The 17042-nt window shown below is 66.8% G+C and overlaps 1 protein-coding gene across 2 annotated transcripts; it reads right to left on the bottom strand.

Annotated features, from left to right (window-relative positions):
- Positions 1–22: 22 nt before the first annotated feature.
- ITGA3 (integrin subunit alpha 3) lies at positions 23–16722 on the bottom strand. Of its 2 annotated transcripts, XR_010425249.1 has the most exons (26): positions 16463–16722; positions 9928–10049; positions 9765–9847; positions 9096–9345; positions 8250–8333; positions 7135–7342; positions 6535–6728; positions 6259–6347; positions 5813–5949; positions 5636–5722; positions 5487–5554; positions 5196–5332; positions 4590–4736; positions 4415–4512; positions 4163–4328; positions 3994–4062; positions 3817–3896; positions 3617–3694; positions 3310–3412; positions 3063–3233; positions 2844–2957; positions 2604–2717; positions 2049–2147; positions 1827–1952; positions 1070–1230; positions 23–853 (listed from the first exon to the last, which is right to left on the bottom strand). XR_010425249.1 is itself a non-coding variant. In XM_064636419.1 (25 exons), the coding sequence occupies exons 1-25, from the start codon at positions 16675–16677 to the stop codon at positions 695–697; spliced, it is 3198 nt and encodes a 1065-aa protein (XP_064492489.1). In that variant the 5' UTR covers positions 16678–16722; the 3' UTR covers positions 23–694. The 2 variants fall into 2 exon arrangements, 1 of the variants encoding a protein (XP_064492489.1); XM_064636419.1 differs by lacking the exon at positions 1070–1230.
- Positions 16723–17042: the final 320 nt, after the last annotated feature.

Here is a 17042-nt window from a genome sequence, read left to right as displayed (position 1 = left end):
AAGACACGGAGGGGACGTGAAGTTACAAATCACAGAGCGAGGCTTTATTTGGCCCCGGTGGGGAGGGAATGAGGGGGGGTCGAGCAGGGGCTGGGGGGGCGCAGGACCCCCTCCTCCCCACTCACCCCCAAGTACCGACGGGACGCTGGGACTCAACACCAAAACACCGACGAGAGACATGGAATAACTTAACCCCCCGCGGGGGTGGGGGGCGAGGGGGACAGGGGGGACACACGGCCTGATGCTCCGTACCCCCCAAAGCCAAAGCTGCGTCCGAACACGGGGTGAACACACGGGGGAGGAGGAAGAGGAAGGAATGAGCTCCCAAAGGCCCCAGCCCGGGGGTGAAAGCAGAGGGTCCCACACCCAGCGATGAGGGGAGGGGGGCGAGCGGGTCCTGGCGGGTGAGGACGTGTCCCCACGTGCCAGGACGTGTGTCTGGGACACACGAGAGGAGTGTGAAGGCACTCGGTGAGCCCAGCAGCACCTGGGGAAACACGACAGGAGGAAGGGGGGGCACATTTGAGGGGTCTCCCCCCTCAGCGTGCAAGGCACGAACGTGCAAGAGGAAGGTGCAGAAGCCAACGCTGGATTGCAGCCACATCTGAAGAGGGGGGGATCGGGGAAGGGGCGGGGGGGGAGATGCACTTGTGCAAAGTCAGAGTCCCCTGAGGGTCTGGGGGGGGTCAGGGGGTCAGTAGTACTTCTCCGGCTCCTGCCACTTGGTCACCCAGTGCTTCTTGCGGCGACGGGGCAGGAGCCCCCCGGGCTGGTAGCGCTGCTCCTGCCGGATCCTCACCGCGTGGTACTTGGGCATGATCCGGTAGTAGCGGGTCCGCTGGAAGAAGTCACACTGGGAAGGGGGGCAAAGAGAAGGCGGGGGGGTCAGTGTGGGGCTGGGCACGGCTGGAGAGAAGGAGAGAGACCCCCCACGAGGCGGCGAAGAGCAGAGGCAAAGGGAGCGGCAGTTCCTGGAGCCACTCGGAGAGACCCCGCGCCCTACAGCGACCCTACAGGACAGAGGAGGAAGAGGAGAGGAGGAGGAGGAGGAGGATGCCGCTGGCATTACCAAGCGGGCGGCGCAGGGGCCCCGGGGGGGCAGTGGGGGTGCCCCCCCCATTAGTAGTCGTCCGTCAGCCGCTCGGTTTCCGACGGCTGGATCCTCATCTCCGCCTTCTGCCCCTTGGCCTCGTACATGGCCCGGGTGTTGGCCCGCCGGAAGAACCCGCACTGCGAGAAAGGGGACAGGGGTCAGGGGGGGCTGGAGAGGGGCTGGGGGGCTCCTGGTCACCCCTCGGAGGGTGAGATGCCCCCCAGAGTGCCTGTGGGGTGGGTGGTCCTGCAGACCCTCCTGGGCAGAAAGTGGGGGCTTCAAGGAGGCCACAGGGGTCCCCTGTGAGCTGAAGGGTCCCCAGAGGGCTGTGGGGGTCCCCCAGTCCCTGCAGCAGAGGGGGAGGAGGGAGCCACAAGGAAGGAGGTGCCATCATCCAGCCCTTCTTTGAGTGGGTGTTTTTGTGGATCCCAAAGAGTTTTGCACCCCAGGAGAAGTTGGGAATCTCTGTGCTCCTCTTCCTCATTGCTCTGCAGCCAGGCACCTTCCAGCTGGGGGGAAAATCTTCCTCCTGGGAGGATCATCTTCCTCCTGGGGGGCACCTTCCACCCACGGGGGCACCTTCCAGCTGGGGGGAGAACCTTCCACCCGCCGCTCCCGATCACCCCTCGCCAGGCAGGGAGGATGGCAGCCCCCAGTGGCACGAGCCTGTGAGGTCTCAGCACAGCTCCTGCACCCCCTCCTTCCTGGGAAGGGAATCCAGGCCCCCCCTCACCTTCCAGAGGAGGAGGATGATGATCCCCAGCAGCAGCAGCCCGGCTGCCACCGACACCAGCACCAGCCACAGCGCGATCTCGGCCGGCTGCTCCTCCTGCAGTTCCGAGTCCACGTCCACGGAGAACTGGAGGGGTTGGGAAGAGCCTCGTTGGGGCACAGAGCTCCCAGTGCATCCCAGTGAGTCCCAGCGTGTCCCAGGAGAGGCCCTGGTGCCGCTCACCCGCACGGTGTGGTTCCTCATGGTGATGGTGGGGACGTGGGAGCGCAGGAACAGCGTCGCGGTGCCCGTCACCTTCACCCGGTCAAAGTCCCGGAACTCCTGGGACACAGGGGACAGAGAGGGGACATGGGGGACAGAGAGGGGACACGAGTGACAGAGAGGGGACATGGGTGACAGAGAGGGGGGACACGGGTGACAGAGAGGAACACACATGGATGAGGGATGGGGGACACAGATGATAGAGAAGGGGACGTGGATGATTAGGGGACACGTGGATGATGTGGGACACAGGGATGATGGAAGGGAGGGACATGGATGGTGGGGACACACATGGATGATGGAGAGGAACACACATGGATGATGGATGGGGGACACAAGGATGACAGAGGGACGGACACACCACGTGGGGAGGACACCAATGATGGAGGGGGACACACACACACATGGATGGGTGTCATCTTCTGAGCCGAGACCCGGCAAACTCATTGCCCTGTTCAAGCCCATCCCCACGGGCCCAGCCCAGCCCTGGCCCCTGCAGCCCCCCCAGGCACTGACCTCGATGAAGGTGCTGTTCCAGACTCGGGCCCGCAGGGTGAAGGTGTTGGGGTGCTGGGTGTGGAGCAGGGGGCACTCGAACCACACACAGCGCGCGGTGCCCTCGGAGCAGCTCTGGGGACACGGGGGAGCTCAGGGGGGCTCAGTCCCCAGAGCACCACACCGGCGCCGAGAAGCAGCAGGAACAGTGGTCCCAGTGGGGGGAAAGTGCTGCTGGACCCCCCCTCACCCCCTACTCACCAGCACCGTCTCTGACTTGGCTTTCTTGGCGGTGGCCAAGGTGATGGGGGGCTCTGCTGGCTCGGGGGGCTCCAGCTCCCGTCTCTGCCGGGAGGGAGCCTGGTCCTGCAGGAGCTGGGGGGAGGGACACGAGCCCCATCAGAGCCCAGGCAGCTCTGTGGGGCTGGAAGGAGCCAGGGAGTGGGGCAGGGACACAGGGCCAAGCAGCGGGTGACTCACGGTGAGGTTGAGGGGGTTGATGACCCCCCCGGGGGGCTGGCAGCTCTCGTTGCCATTGACCAGGATCTCGGTGGGGTAGAGGAGCCATTTACCATTGGGGATCTCGTAGGGCCACTCAAACCCCAGCAGGATGGTGCCCAAGGAGCCCAGGGACTCACCCTTGGTGGTCACCTGCGGAGCAGAGCGGGAGGTGGAGACCAGCATTCCCAAATCCACCCCCCTCTGGCACCGGCCACCCCCGGCTCACCTGGAAGTCGAAGGTGAGGGGGCTGCCCACGTCCTGCTCCTGCTTCATGGCTGACTCGCCCACCACCACCCCACTGAAGTAGGACTGGACATGGGAGGAGGCTCTGGGAATGGGATGGGGACAGGAATGGCGTGGGGGCAGAGGGGGCAGCCCCCTGCCCCATTCCTGGGACACGGGGGGCTGTGCCTGCTCCCGACACAGCCACGCTCAGGTGGGGGGGACACAGAGGGGTGGGGGGGATGCCAAGGGATGGAGGGGACACAGAGGGACACCCCAAGGGGTGGGGGGACACCCCGGCTGCACTCACATGCTCAGTGAGGACTGGATGCTGTAGTCCACCAGCAGCTTGACGAGCACAGGCTGCAGGTCCTCCTGGGTGCTCTGCCTGCCAGGGCACCAGGATCAGCATCTCCCACATCCCAACAGCCTCCACCCTCCCAGGGGGAGCAGGGGGTCCCCGTCCTGCCCGCCAGCCCCCCTCCTCCTTCCCAGGGTGTTCCCACTCACGTGGACAGATCCAGCCACACCAAGACCTCCCGTGTGTCCAGCATGATCCCAATGGCCTCGAAGGTGATGATCAGCTCTGCCTGCACCCAGAAGGGACATGGAGCAGCTCAGCCAGACCCCCACCTGCCTGCTGACCCCCCAAAACAGGCTGGGGGTGGATGGGGGGGGAGCACTCACCCTCTGGTTCCTCTTAAAAGGGTTTCCCAGCTCGCACAGCACCGTCTCCCCGAACGTGCAGGCTCCGCTCTGCGGGCAGGGGAAGAGGGTGAGGAACACCCTGGCAGAGCCCACCTTGCTCCTGGTGCCTCCCCGAGCTGGGGAGGGTCTGGGGGTCCCCCCCACGTACTGGGCGGACGGAGGAGGGCAGCAGGCTGGGGGGCACGGTGACGTTCAGCAGGGCCTCGTGGGCGTCCTCGCCGTTGGAGGGGGTGGTGGGGGTGTTGGTGATGTTGATGCTCAGGTAGAGCTTCCTCACATCCCGGCTGTACTGCAGCACCTGGGTCCCGTTCAGCCTGTGCACGGAGGGGGGCTCAGCACATCCCAACGGGACGGGGACTCCTCCCAGGGTGGGTGGGGACATGGGGGGCCCCGCTGTCACCTGGGCAGGGGCTGGTTCTGGTCGGTGACGAAGCTGCTCTGGAGCTGGAGGTTGCTGTAGCACTCGTTGTCGGAGCCACATTCCTTCTGGAACTCGATCTGGAGGGACAGGGATGTCCCTGTGAGCCCCCGTGGCCCCCCAGGACACCCCAGAATCCCCCTCCCCACCGGCACACCTTGGTCTCGTTCTCGTGGGACTGGTCCTGGTTGAGGACAGGGAAGGAGTCGAGGGAGTGGGGGCCCAGCTGGAATGTTCTGGGCTTCTCCTGCAGCGAGTAGTTCATGGAGAGCACGATGGGGTGCAGCTTGTCCCGGATGTTGTCCTGAGGGGTGGTGGGAGTCACAAAAAAGCCCCTCACAGATCCCTCCCTGGCCCCCACTGCAGCTCCAACCGCAGCCAGGCAGCCCTGAGACACGTTTGGGGTATCCCCTCCTACTCACAGCCTGCTGTGAGACTCATCACAGGAGGGAGGGAAGGAGGGATGTAGAAAACAATGGAGGGAGGGAGAGAGGGAAGGGGGAGAGGGAAGGGGGAGAGAGGGTGAGGAGATGGGTGGAGAGAGACAGAAGGAATGGAGGGAAGGAGAGATGGGATGAAGGGAAGGAAGGAGGAACGTAGAGAAGGAATGGAGGGGGGAGGGAGGGGAGAGGAAGAAAGGGGAGGGAAAGAGGGTGGGATTTCGCTCTTTCCCGAGCCTGCCATTCCCAGGATCCCTGTCCCCACCCCCAGGAGCCAGTCCCGCAGCCCCAGCCCCGCTCCCACTGCAGTCCCACCCGCTCACCAGCAGCAGGAGCTCCTGGGCCTGGCAGCGGGTGTCGGGCATGGTGAAGCTGCCGGTGTAGGTGGCAGACGGGGACCCCGCGAACCTCACCCTGGGCGGGTGCCGGTCCTTGTCCGCCTCCAGCGTGTACTCCAGGGCTGCGGGGAGGGCAGGGCCAGGGTGTGACACACGCGTGTGCCCCCAGCGCACACCTGGGCACCCCCACAGGTGTGCACGTCCTCCCCTGGATGTCACCCCCCTGCAGGAGCACCGGGGGGGCCCCGCTGCCGCCCCCGCACCCCCCGCACTCACTGATCCTCTCCTGGTACTTGGGGTCCCCCGCGCTCTGGTTGTAGGAGAAGCAGAGGGTCACCGTGATGCTGGGGGGGCAAAGGGGCCGTGAGTGGAGCCAGGTGTGCCACCAGCAGCAGGGGTGGCACTGGGGGACCCGGGGGGCTCACCAGGACTTCTGTGTGCACTGAGCGGGGTCCACCTTGCTGGGGGTCACCGTGAAGGTCTTGTCCAGGATGTTGATCACGGGGCGAGCTCTGGGCAGAGGTGGACTGGGGCTGAGCCCTGCCGGGGGTGGCAGGGCCTGCAGGACACCTGTCCCCGTCCCTGTCCCCCCGCCCCTGTACCTGAGCAGGACGATCCGCTCGTTCAAGCTGCCCACCAGGAGATCCGGGTAGGAATTGTCGTCCACGTCCAGCCCCCCACTCAGCGAGTACCCAAAGGTCTTTATTTTGGTGGGGCCCAGGTCTGACCCACTGATCACCTGGAGTTGGGGGGGCAAGGGGGTGTCATCCATTGCTCACCAGCCCCACAGATCCAGGGACTGACCCGCTGCACCCTGCCCTGGAGTATGGGATGCTCGGGGGATATCTGGAACCCTGACACCCCGGTGAGGGGGTCCAGAACCCTGACACCCCCTCCAGTGAGGGGGTCCAGAGCCCTGACACCCCAGTGAGGGGGTCCAGAACCCTGACACCCCGGTGAGGGGGTCCAGAGCCCTGACACCCCAGTGAGGGGGTCCAGAGCCCTGACCCCCCACAGTGAAGGGTCCCCCCCCCCATGGGGCCGTTACCTGCCGGGGTTTGTCCTGCAGCCCCTCAGCACTGCTGTGGTAGATGTAGACCTTCCCATACCCCTCAAAAGGAGCCCCCACAGCAATATCTGGGGGGAGAAGAGCACGGTCAGCCCCTCAGGGATGGGGTTCCCCCCTCAAGCCCCTCCCCTCCACTTTAAATGCACCCCTCCCATCTCCATCTTTTCACCCCAAACCTCTCCAGGGACCCCCCGAAGCCCCCTCCAGTGGGGGGGCTCTCCAGCTCCCCCCAGAGAGCAGTGCCCAGCCCCTCACCCTGGAATCCATCCTGGTTGACATCCCCAATGCTGGCCAGGGCGAAGCCGAACCCGGAGTAGCTGGGGCCGGTGAGGACCAGGCTGGGGTGCAGCTGGAAGCCCCCCACCTCGTTCATGTACACGTACACCGCGCCCCCCACCTCCTGCTTCCTCTCGAAGTAGTAGGGAGCCCCCACCACCAGGTCCTGCCACCTGTGGGGACAAGGGGGCGGTTGGGGTTGGGGCGCTGTGACACAGCCCCACCCGACACACCCGGAGTGGTGGAGACCCCCCAGAGCCATCAAAACAGCACTTCCCTGAAAAACCTCCCCACCCCCAGAGCTGTGCCCACCATGACAGGACCCACAGAGACCCCAGGTGAGCTGCAGGGTGCCCCCAGGTGAGACCCCCACCCCTGGGAGCTGCAGGGTGCCCCGGCTGAGACCCCAGACCCCCAAAAGCTGCACAATGCCCCAGGTGAGACTCCCTACCCCAAGAGCTACAGGATGTCCCAGGTGAGACCCCCACCCCTGGGAGCTGCAGGATGCCCTGGGAGCTGAGGGGTCCCACCCCAGGTGAGCCCCCGGACACCCAGGTGAGCCCCCCATCCCACCCTCACCCGTCGTTGTTGAGGTCTGCCAGGGCGATGGCGCTGCCGAAGTAGGAGCCGACCTGCGGGCCGGGGAGCAGGAGGCTCCTGTGCAGGCTCTGCTGGGGGCTGCGGCTCAGCAGGTACACGGCGCCCGTGTGCTGGTACCGGGGGGCGCCCGTCACCATGGTCACCGCGTCCTGCTGCAGCACCGCGCTGCCCACCTCGGCCGTGTACCCTGTGCCAGCGCCGCCGTCAGGGGGCAGCGCGGACCCCCCGGCACCCCCACACCCCGTGTGCCCCGACACCCCCACACCCCGTGTGCCCCGACACACCCACAGGGAGGGGGAGACAGTACGGACCCCCCCCGACACCCCCACAGGGAGAGGGAGACAGTACGGACCCCCCCCGACACCCCCACACGGAGGGGGGGACAGTACGGAGCCCCCCCGATACCCCCACAGGGAGGGGGAGACAGTACGGACCCCCCCCGACACCCCCACAGGGAGGGGGAGACAGTACGGACCCCCCCCGACACCCCCACAGGGAGAGGGAGACAGCACGGACCTCCAGAGACCCCCACACCCCATGTCCCCCCACCCCAAGCCCCTGCAGCCCTCCACACACCCTGGTGTCACCACTTGGGTCTCCAAGCCTCCCTAACTCCCTCCACCCGTTTAACAACCACCCCAAAGGTTGTCTCCAAATCTACAACCCCCAAACCTCCTCCTATCCAAAAACTACTCTCCATGACACCCCTCAAACCTCCTAAACACCCCGATGTCACCACGGTGCCACCACTGCCCCCCACTCACACCATTCCCGGGGGTCTCCAAGCCTCTCAACTCCTCCCACCCCTTTAACATCCACCTCCAACATTCTCGTTAAAGCCACAGCCCCCAAACCTCCTCCTTGCCCCAAATTCCCCCCCATATTCCCCCTCTGTGACCCCCTCAAGCCACCTGAACACCCCAACGTCCTCACGGTACCACCATCCCACCCCACTCGCACCATCCCTTAAACCTCCCTGAACCCTCCCACCCCTTTAACATCCCCCCGACATTCCCCCTAAACCCACAGCCCCCCAACCTCCTCCTCACCCCAAAGCCCCCCCAGGGAGGCCCCCCCTGCCCCGCTGCCCCCACCTATGTAGGTGTTGCCGTTCTTCTGGTTGGGGAAGGAGAAGTCGTGCAGGTCCCACATCTCCCGCTGCAACATGTAGTCAGTGCCTGCGACAGCGAGGGGGGTCAACCCCACAGCACGGGGGGCAGCCCCTCTCCCCCCCTTTGGCACCGCTCCCCTGGCACGTGAGCACATGTGTGGCCACATGTGTGTGTGTGTGTGTGTGTGTGCAAACACATCTGTGTGCAAACACATCCATGTGCACAGGGTGTCCGTGTGGACACGTGTGTGTGTGTGTGCAAACGCATCCATGTGCACAGGGTGTCCGTGTGGACACGTGTGTGTGTGTGTGCAAACGCATCCATGTGCACAGGGTGTCCGTGTGGACACGTGTGTGTGTGTGTGCAAACGCATCCATGTGCACAGGGTGTCCGTGTGGACACGTGTGTGTGTGTGTGCAAACGCATCCATGTGCACAGGGTGTCCGTGTGGACACGTGTGTGTGTGTGTGCAAACGCATCCATGTGCACAGGGTGTCCGTGTGGACACGTGTGTGTGTGTGTGCAAACGCATCCATGTGCACAGGGTGTCCGTGTGGACACGTGTGTGTGTGTGTGCAAACGCATCCATGTGCACAGGGTGTCCGTGTGGGTGCAGGTACCCTGGGGAAGGGGGTCCCATAGGGGCACAGGCACCACGGGGAAGGAGGTGCCCGTGGGGGCACAGTCACGCCAGGAAAGGGGATGCCTGCGCCGTGCTCAGAGGGCACGAGGGGGTATGAGGGTATGAGCACCCCAGGGACGGGGATCCCCCAGGTTTGGGCACCCCAGGGAGGGGGCACCGCCCCTGCCCTCCCCAGCCGCCCTCACCCTGCCAGTTGTAGGCGCCGGGCGCGCCGAAGTAGATGATGTTGGCGGTGAAGCCGGCGCTGGTGCCCATCTGGCACATGCCGGTCTCGTCGCTGTCGGTGTTGGCGTTGCACATCTCGTGGTGGTACGTCTGCCACTCGTCGCTCAGGTCCAGCCGCAGGTCGTTGCCCCGCACGTAGCACCGGCCCACCATGCGCCGCTGGTCCTCGCTGCCCGACCACAGCACCTTGGTGTAGCGGTGGGCACAGGCCTGCGGGCACGGCGGGCGCCGCTCAGCACCCCGAAAGGGAGGGGGCACCCCCAGAAGGGAGGGGGCACCCTCAGAAGGGAGGGGAAACCCCTCGCCCTGAGCCCCGTGTCAGGATGGCAGGGAAGTGTATAGGAGAGGGAAGTGTATAGGAAGTGTATAGGATTTGGGGATCTCTAGGGTGTAATCCTCTACAGGTGCTCTGTAGGGTGTGAGGATCTATAGGGTGTGAGGGTTTCCACGGGATGAGGGTCTATAGGATGTGAGGGTCTCTAGAGCTGGATGTTGTCTCGCCACCCAAGAGCTTCACTTCACCCCCACTGGCACCCACCACCCGTCACCCCACAGCACCCACTCCAGGGGACACGGAGGTGACAGGAGCACCTCTGCCCGGTGGCACACGTGTGTGCACATGGACTCACCAGCACCCTCCCCGCCGGCTGCCGCTGGCTGGCCACCGTCACCCCCAGCCACATGTCATCGATGATGGCCTTGTCCGGTTCATCTGGGGGGGAAGGGACGGTGTGAGAGCGGGGCCTCCCCGTTCCCAGAGGGGATCTGGGGTGCCCTGGGGTGCTCCCGTACCCTTGAGCTCGATGTCGAGGCGCTGGCAGTCGCGGGTGGAGGCGGTGAGGGGACAGGCGTAGACGGCGCCCGTCCGGGTCCCGTTCACGGGCTCCGCGTCTCGGGGGGCCCCCACCAGCAGCCTGGGGGGCACAGAGAGAGGGAGGTGGGTGGGGGGGCTGGGGGCAGCAGGTCCATCCGCCCCAACAAAGTCCAGCTCATTTTAGGAGGGGAGAAAGCCCGGCACGCCCTGGGGAGGGGTTGGTGGGGTGAGGAGGTGCTCAGAGGGGACCTGGAGCATATGACACCTTGACCCCCAAATTATGGGAGATAGCAGCCCCCCAACACCATCTCCGGAGCTGAAAGGTCTCAGAGGACAGGGGGGTCAGGCTGACAGATTCACTCCTTGCCCCCTCCTTCCCAAACCTGATCCCAGCCCTGGCTCATGGGTGAGTCCCCATACTGCTGCACAGTGGGGTGCAAGGAGTCAGGCTGACCCCACAAACCTCAGAGAAAACAAAACTGGGGTGGGAGGTGTTGCTCAGCACCCCATCGCCAGCCCCGGGGCCCCCGTGTCTGTGTAAACACCCACGGCCCTTCCCGGCCAACCTTTGAGCCGGGAGCGGGGCCGCGACCCCCCTGGCACAGCCCCCGGTACAGCCCCCGGCACAGCCCCCGGTACAGCCCCAGCACAGACCCCAGCACAGCCCCAGAACAGACCCCAGCACAGCCCCCGGCACAGCCCCGGCACAGCCCCAGAACAGCCCCAGCACAGCCCCAGAACAGACCCAGAACAGCCCCAGCACAGCCCCCGGTACAGCCCCAGCACAGCCCCAGCACAGACCCTAGCACAGCCCCAGAACAGACCCCAGCACAGCCCCAGCACAGCCCCCGGCACAGCCCCCGGCACAGCCCCGGCACAGCCCCAGCACAGCCCCCGGCACAGCTCCGGCACAGCTGGGCCATGTCCCGCTGACAGGCGATCCCTGCGTGCCAGGGAACGCCGGGACAACCCTCTGGGATGGGGAGGGCAAGCTGGGATGAGCTCCCCTCATCCCACAAGGCATCTGGGCAGCACTGGGCATCCCAAGGGAGGCAGCGCCATCCCGGGGGTGACTCAGAGCCCTGGAAGGGCAGGGACGGCCCGGCTGAGTCACGGCACTGCCATGCGGGGGGGGCATTGCCATTCCAGGTTGGATGCAGCACCCACCCCACAGAGCCCTACGCTGATGCTGAAGGGACCCCCACACACCTCCCACCCCAGGGAGATGCCAGGGAGCCCGGCAGCAGCAGGACCTGGGGCTGGGGGCTGGCAGGAGGACTCGGTGTGCCCGGGGGTTCCGGAAAGGCCAGCCTTTCCGCCAGGAATTCCTTTGGGACCGAGAGGACAATGGTGTGGAGGAGGCCGTGCTAGCAGAGGAAGTGTGTCCCTCCTGGCAGGCAGGACACGGGGTGGGGGGCACAGCACCCAGGTAGTGGCTGCAGCCCCCAGACCCGATCACAGGGGCAACGAGCTGGTCAGTCCTCAGCAGGGCCACTGGTGAGGACAGGGACAAATCCTGCTGATCCCATCCCATTGACACTGGGAAGGGTAGTGGTGGGATGGGGACCTTGTCAGAAGGCACTGGGGTAACGAGCTGCCCAGTCCTCAGCACGGCCAGTGGTGAGGACACACTGGGGTAACGAGCTGCCCAGTCCCCAGCGCAGCCCCCAGCGAGGACAGGGACAAACCCCGCTGTCCTCATCCCGTCGCCAGCGGGCAGGGAGTGCCGGGAAGGCTGAGCAATGCGGGGCCGGGAGCGCGGGCACGTCCGGGCGGGCTGACTCCAAGCCCAGGCGCCAGAGGAATGTGGGCCCCCAGGCAGCCCCCGCCCCGGCACGTCGGGGCCCCCCCGCGCCCGCCCGGCCCGTGACGGCCCCACCGGCGGCACCGGCTGAGTCAGCCCCGCGCTGCAGGTGTGGGGGGGACGGCGTTGCTCATCCCAAATAGGGGTGTCTGCCCTCTTCCCCCCCAGGAATGCCAGGATGGGGGTGCCAGCTGCTCCCAGGAAAGCAGGAGCCACTGGCTGCGAAGGGAAGGGAATAACGGGGGATGATGCCTCCTGATTTTTTCCAGCTCAGCACAAAGGAATTCTCCTCTCCCCTAATTCCTGCACCCCTCACAATAGGGGGGCACAAGGGGCACCATTGTCCCCTCTTACCTGGAGGGGAAGTGACTCAGTGCAGCTGCTGTGACTCAGGGCTGGAGGGAGAACCCAGGGGGGGTCCTGCCCCCACACCCCAAACCCCAGCGGGACCCTCGGGTGCTGCCCCGGGGGTGCCCCGGGCAGGGGGTGCCCCCAGGCTCCCCCGGTGGTCCCGGCTCAGCCAGACCCCCGCCGTTCCCAACAAGCACCGTGGCTCCCCCCGGCCCGCAGGTCCCGGGGGGTGGGAGCCCACCCAAGCCAAGCAGCTCCGGCATCCTGCTGCCTCCAGCCAAGACTTCCCGGCACGGCAGCCCACCCGCAGGCTCTGCTCCTGGGAAAAGGGGGAGTGTGGGATGCTGGGGGCTTCGGAGTCCCACCAGAGACACGGGGGACACCCACGGGCGTCCCCCACCCCAAGGTGCCGCGGGCCCCCACAGCTACCTGGAGAAGCAGGGGTTGGGGTACTGGAGCTCCCATCCCGGGGAGGCCGGGACCAGTTTGTGGCACCGGTCCCGCTGGGGTGAGGGGCCGAGGAGCTGGGATTACGCTGGACATGGTCAAACAGCAGCGCGAGGGGGAGGCCGGGAAGGGAGGGAGGCAGGAATGTGAGGCCGTGCTCCGTCCTAATCCGCCCTGGTAAACTGGGGGGGTTGGACAGCGGCGGGGGGGCTCCCTGCCAGCACTGGCTGAGCTGGAAGGGGGGGCTGTGGGAGGGTCTGGGCACCAGGACCCCAAAATGAGGCCACTCCTGCAGGGGTGACAGAGGTGAGGATGGCAGAGGATCTCACCCAGACACCACAGCACAGACTGTAATGGGGGGGGGAGTTGTGTTCCCCCCAACAGCAGCGCAGCCCCCCCAGCCTCAGAGCCCCCTCCCCAGGGAGCAGCTGGGCAGTGTGGGGAGCACCTCATCCCTCTCCCAGGGGTGACGGTGCCAGGACAGGAGGAGCAGGCAGGACGGGGGGGGCTCCACACCACACCCCATCCTGCTCCCCCCCACCCTGGGCAAAGGCAGGAATGGCACAGTGGACCCTCCCCAAACTTCCCCACCTCATACCAGGGCTGGGGGATGCTCCAGGTTTGAGAGCTCAGCTCCACGAGGGGTCCCCTCTGAGCCCCCAAAATCAGCATCCAACAGGGATCTCCACTATATCCCACCCCCCCAATGCTCCGAGGGGAGGATCGTCCCTCAGTGCCACTCTGCCTTCAAGGGGGGGCCCTAAGCAGGCAAATCCACTGATGTCCCCCAGGAAACCAGCAACGGCTCCTGGAGGCCACGAGGGATGGCTGGACAGACGGAAGGACGGACAGATGGATGGATGGATGGATGACCCCCGGGATGCTGGCCCCACATCCGCCCCCTCCTCTGCCTGCCAAGCAGCCACAGCCCCACAGGACCCCGGCGGACTCGGGCCAAGGCTCAGCCAGCTCCAGCAATCCACAGAATCCCAGCCGAGGGGGAGGGAAAACCGGGAATCCAGCCAGGAGAGCGATCTCCTCCTCACCACCCAGCTGGGAGCAGGAAGACCCCCGAGCATCAGGCACACACAGAGGGAAACTGAGGCACACACAAGGGGGGCAGATGTGGGTGCTGCCTCCCCCCCCCCCCGGGGGCAGATTCGGGGGGGGTCTTCGGTTTTCCTGGCACGGATGCTCCGTGCCTCAGTTTCCCCGTGTTTCTCAGGGAAGGGTTGGATTCGCCGGGTCCCACCAGCACAGGCCGAACCAGCTCCCCCAGCGGGAGCCCAGGGGAGCGGCCGGAGCCCACGGGAGCGGCCGGACACGGGCAGCAGCAGGAGTTTCCTAATCTCGGGAAGGCTGATAAACACCCGCGCTTCCAGCTCGCCTTCACCTGGCCAGGGGAGGGGCGAGCAAACAAACCTTTGCAAGGGACACGAAAAACGCGGCGGGGTTGGAATGGGGAAGGAGGGGGGGGGCGTGCCGTGCCAGCCTGGCCCCCCGCCAGCGCCCGGCCGGGAAGCGGCTCCACACCCCACCGGAAGGCTGGGAATGCCAGCGGCATGAATCCATGCAAGAGCATCCCTCTTGTCCCGTTGTCATCCCTCGCAGCGAGGGCACGGGGTGAGCCCCCCAAAAAAGCACGGACACCCCCCCTCCCCGCGGACCGTATCAGGGAGGACGGTGGCAGGAAACGTCCCTTTCCTGTCCCCACCCTGCACCTGAGAGCAGAGGGCAGGAGAGCCTCCATCCGGCACCGGGTGACGGGGAGTGGCGGCACACCCATGGGGCTGCGGCTCCGAAAGGGGAGGGATGGGGCGCTCAGGGGGCACCCCCGCATCGGTGCCACCCCGCCACACCCGCCTAAAACGGCTCTGACATCCCAGTTTGGGGGCAACACCCCCGTGGAACGAGAGAACCCCACGCCATTCCAACCCCCGCCACCACGGGGACGGGCAGCAAAGGGCTCCCGGGGGATGGGGGTGCAAATCCCCGGCGGGATCCCGGCTCTGAAGCCTTTCCCCCACAGCCGGCGGAGCCTCCACACCCCACCCGGATCACGCCAGGACTCGCACGGGCCACGTGGCACAGGTGGAGGGATCGCAGGTCCCTGCCTAGGGGGGCCAAGGCCCCCCAAAATCCAACCCCGAGCCAGTCGGGGAGACACGAGCCGATCTGCCCCGGTGCCAGCCCGGCCCCCCAGCTCGGTGCCCCCCGGCAGCTGCTCCCGTGGCACCGGAGCAGGGAGAACCCGGCCCTGGGTGGGAGCCAGTGTGTCCCCCGTGGGGGAGGAGGGGTCCTGCACCCCACCAGCTGCTCCGCAGGGAACAGCTTCACTCCCTCCCGGGACAGGAGCAACAACAACCCATCCCACGGCGGGGCCGCCGGCCCAAAATGCATCTCTGGAATGCGGAGCAGCACATGCCTCCCGTCCAAGCAGCTGCTGCCAGTCCCTTCTCCATGGAAAAAAAGAAAAGGAGCCCTCCGGGTCTCCCAAGGACCCCCCTGGAGCTGGGAGTTCCGCGGGAGGGTGATCCAGCAAAAAACCTGTGCCCTTGAGCGGGAAAATCCCAGCCCAAGCCCTGCGGAGGAGCGCTATCCCACAGGGATCTCCGGCCAGGAGGGATGGGGGACAGGGATGCTGGAGGTGGGGGACTGGCAGGGCGGGGGGGCAGCGGGGGGACACGGCGGGTGACAGCGGTGGGATCGCACGGGGAATGCTCCGGCTGAAAAGGGCTTTTGTTGGGGCTTTGCCTGGCAGCAGGAACCACAGTCCAACAGGTTCCCCGGGAACGGGAATGGGGCCTCCTTGCCAGGAGCGGCTGGAGCCGAGGGGGGACACGAGGGACTTCGCAACCGCCCCGGGGAGGGTCGGTGCCGGCCGGGACCCCTCCGGTGGGAGGGGATTCCATCTCCCGGGGTGGCTGTCGGGCTCCCGGCCCAGCAGGGGTGACACGGGGTGTCCCCGCTGTGCTGCCAGACCCCCTTCCCCGTGTCACTGGGACCCAGGGAACAATGGGGGGGGCGCGTCACCCCACCACTAACGGGGTGCAAAGAAGCCACGAGCAGGGGACTGGGGGGGGACAAGCCCCCGAGGAGCCACTGTAGAGTACGGACCCCTCCTCACCTGGGCTCTGGGCCATGAGGGTCCCCCCCACTCCCACCCCAGCACCTGGGCCCCCCGGGCGCCCCTCTCCCGGCACGCAGAGCCCCCCCTCCCACCTCCTCCTCCTCCTCCAGGTGCACCCCCGCCCCCACGGCGGCGGGATCGGGACCTTTGCCCTCACACAGGGACCTCCCACTCCCATGGGGAACCCCCCCTTTCTGCATTCCATGGGGACCCCCCACCACTCCACGTGGGACCCTCATTCCATCGGGGGACCCCTCACCCCCACCACGGGGGACACTCCCCGCTCTCCCCCACCCCACGGGCGACCCAGACCCTTACAGGGACCGCTCACAACTCTCCACCCCACGGGGGACCCTTCCCCTATGGGGGACCCCCCACAAACCTCACAAGTAAACCTCTCCTCGTTCTTCCCACCGCGCACATCCCATCCCACGGGGGACCCCTTCGATCCACGGGGGACACCTCTACCCTTGAACCCTCCCCCACTTCACGGGGACACCCCCGCCCCACAGGTAAAACCTCTTCTCGCCTTCCCCCACCGGGTATCGCACCCACCCCACACCGCCCCGGGCGACCCCATCCCGCTCTCCCCCATCCCACGGGAGACCCTTCCCCGCCGGGGACCCCTCCCCGCTCTCTCCCATCCCACGGGGGACCCCCCCCATGGGGGGGTTCACTGCACAGGTAAAGCTCTCCCCTCTCTCCCGTACCACACGGGACCCCCAACCGCCCCCACCATGCCCCCCTCCCCGCATCACCGCCTTCCCCTCCCCGCGCTCACAAGCTGCGCTCCCTCCGCTCCGTCTGCCGGTGCAGCGCCACCGAGAAGCCGAACAAGGCGCCGGCGGGGCCCCCCTCCTTGAGGACGGGGAAGGTGCGGTCCAGGTTGAAGGCGGCGGCGGCTCCGAGCAGCACCGGGCCGAGCCCGAGCAGCAGCGCCGGGAGGGGCGGCAGGAGCGGCGGCAGCAGCAGCGGGCGGTGGCGGCGCCGCGCCATGTCCCGCACCGGCCGCCGTAGCCGCGGCTGCCGCCCCACCGGGCCCGGTGCGCTCCGGGGGGGCGGGGCCGGGCGGGGCGGGGGCGGGGCTTGGCACCACCCGGGCACGCCCCCTTTTAAAGGGGTCGCACCCCCTCCTTCACCCATCACCAACCCCCCGTACCTGCATGCGCAGGTGAGGGGAGGGAGGGGCGTGCGGGCACACCCGTGTGTCCTCCTCCCTCTCTGTTGTGTCCCCCCCCATGCCCACGCGGGGGCACCGCACCCCCCCCCCAAATTTGCAGCCTCTCTCCCCAGTACCGGCAACGTCCCCCTCGCCCCAAACCCGCAGTCCCCACGCCCACGTGGGGTACTATGTCGAGTCT

Source organism: Pseudopipra pipra, chromosome 26, assembly GCF_036250125.1.
Source record: "Pseudopipra pipra isolate bDixPip1 chromosome 26, bDixPip1.hap1, whole genome shotgun sequence".
Classification (NCBI taxonomy): Eukaryota; Metazoa; Chordata; class Aves; order Passeriformes; family Pipridae; genus Pseudopipra; species Pseudopipra pipra.
Note: the sequence above shows the minus strand (reverse complement) of the source record. Positions and strands in the feature narration are given on the sequence as shown.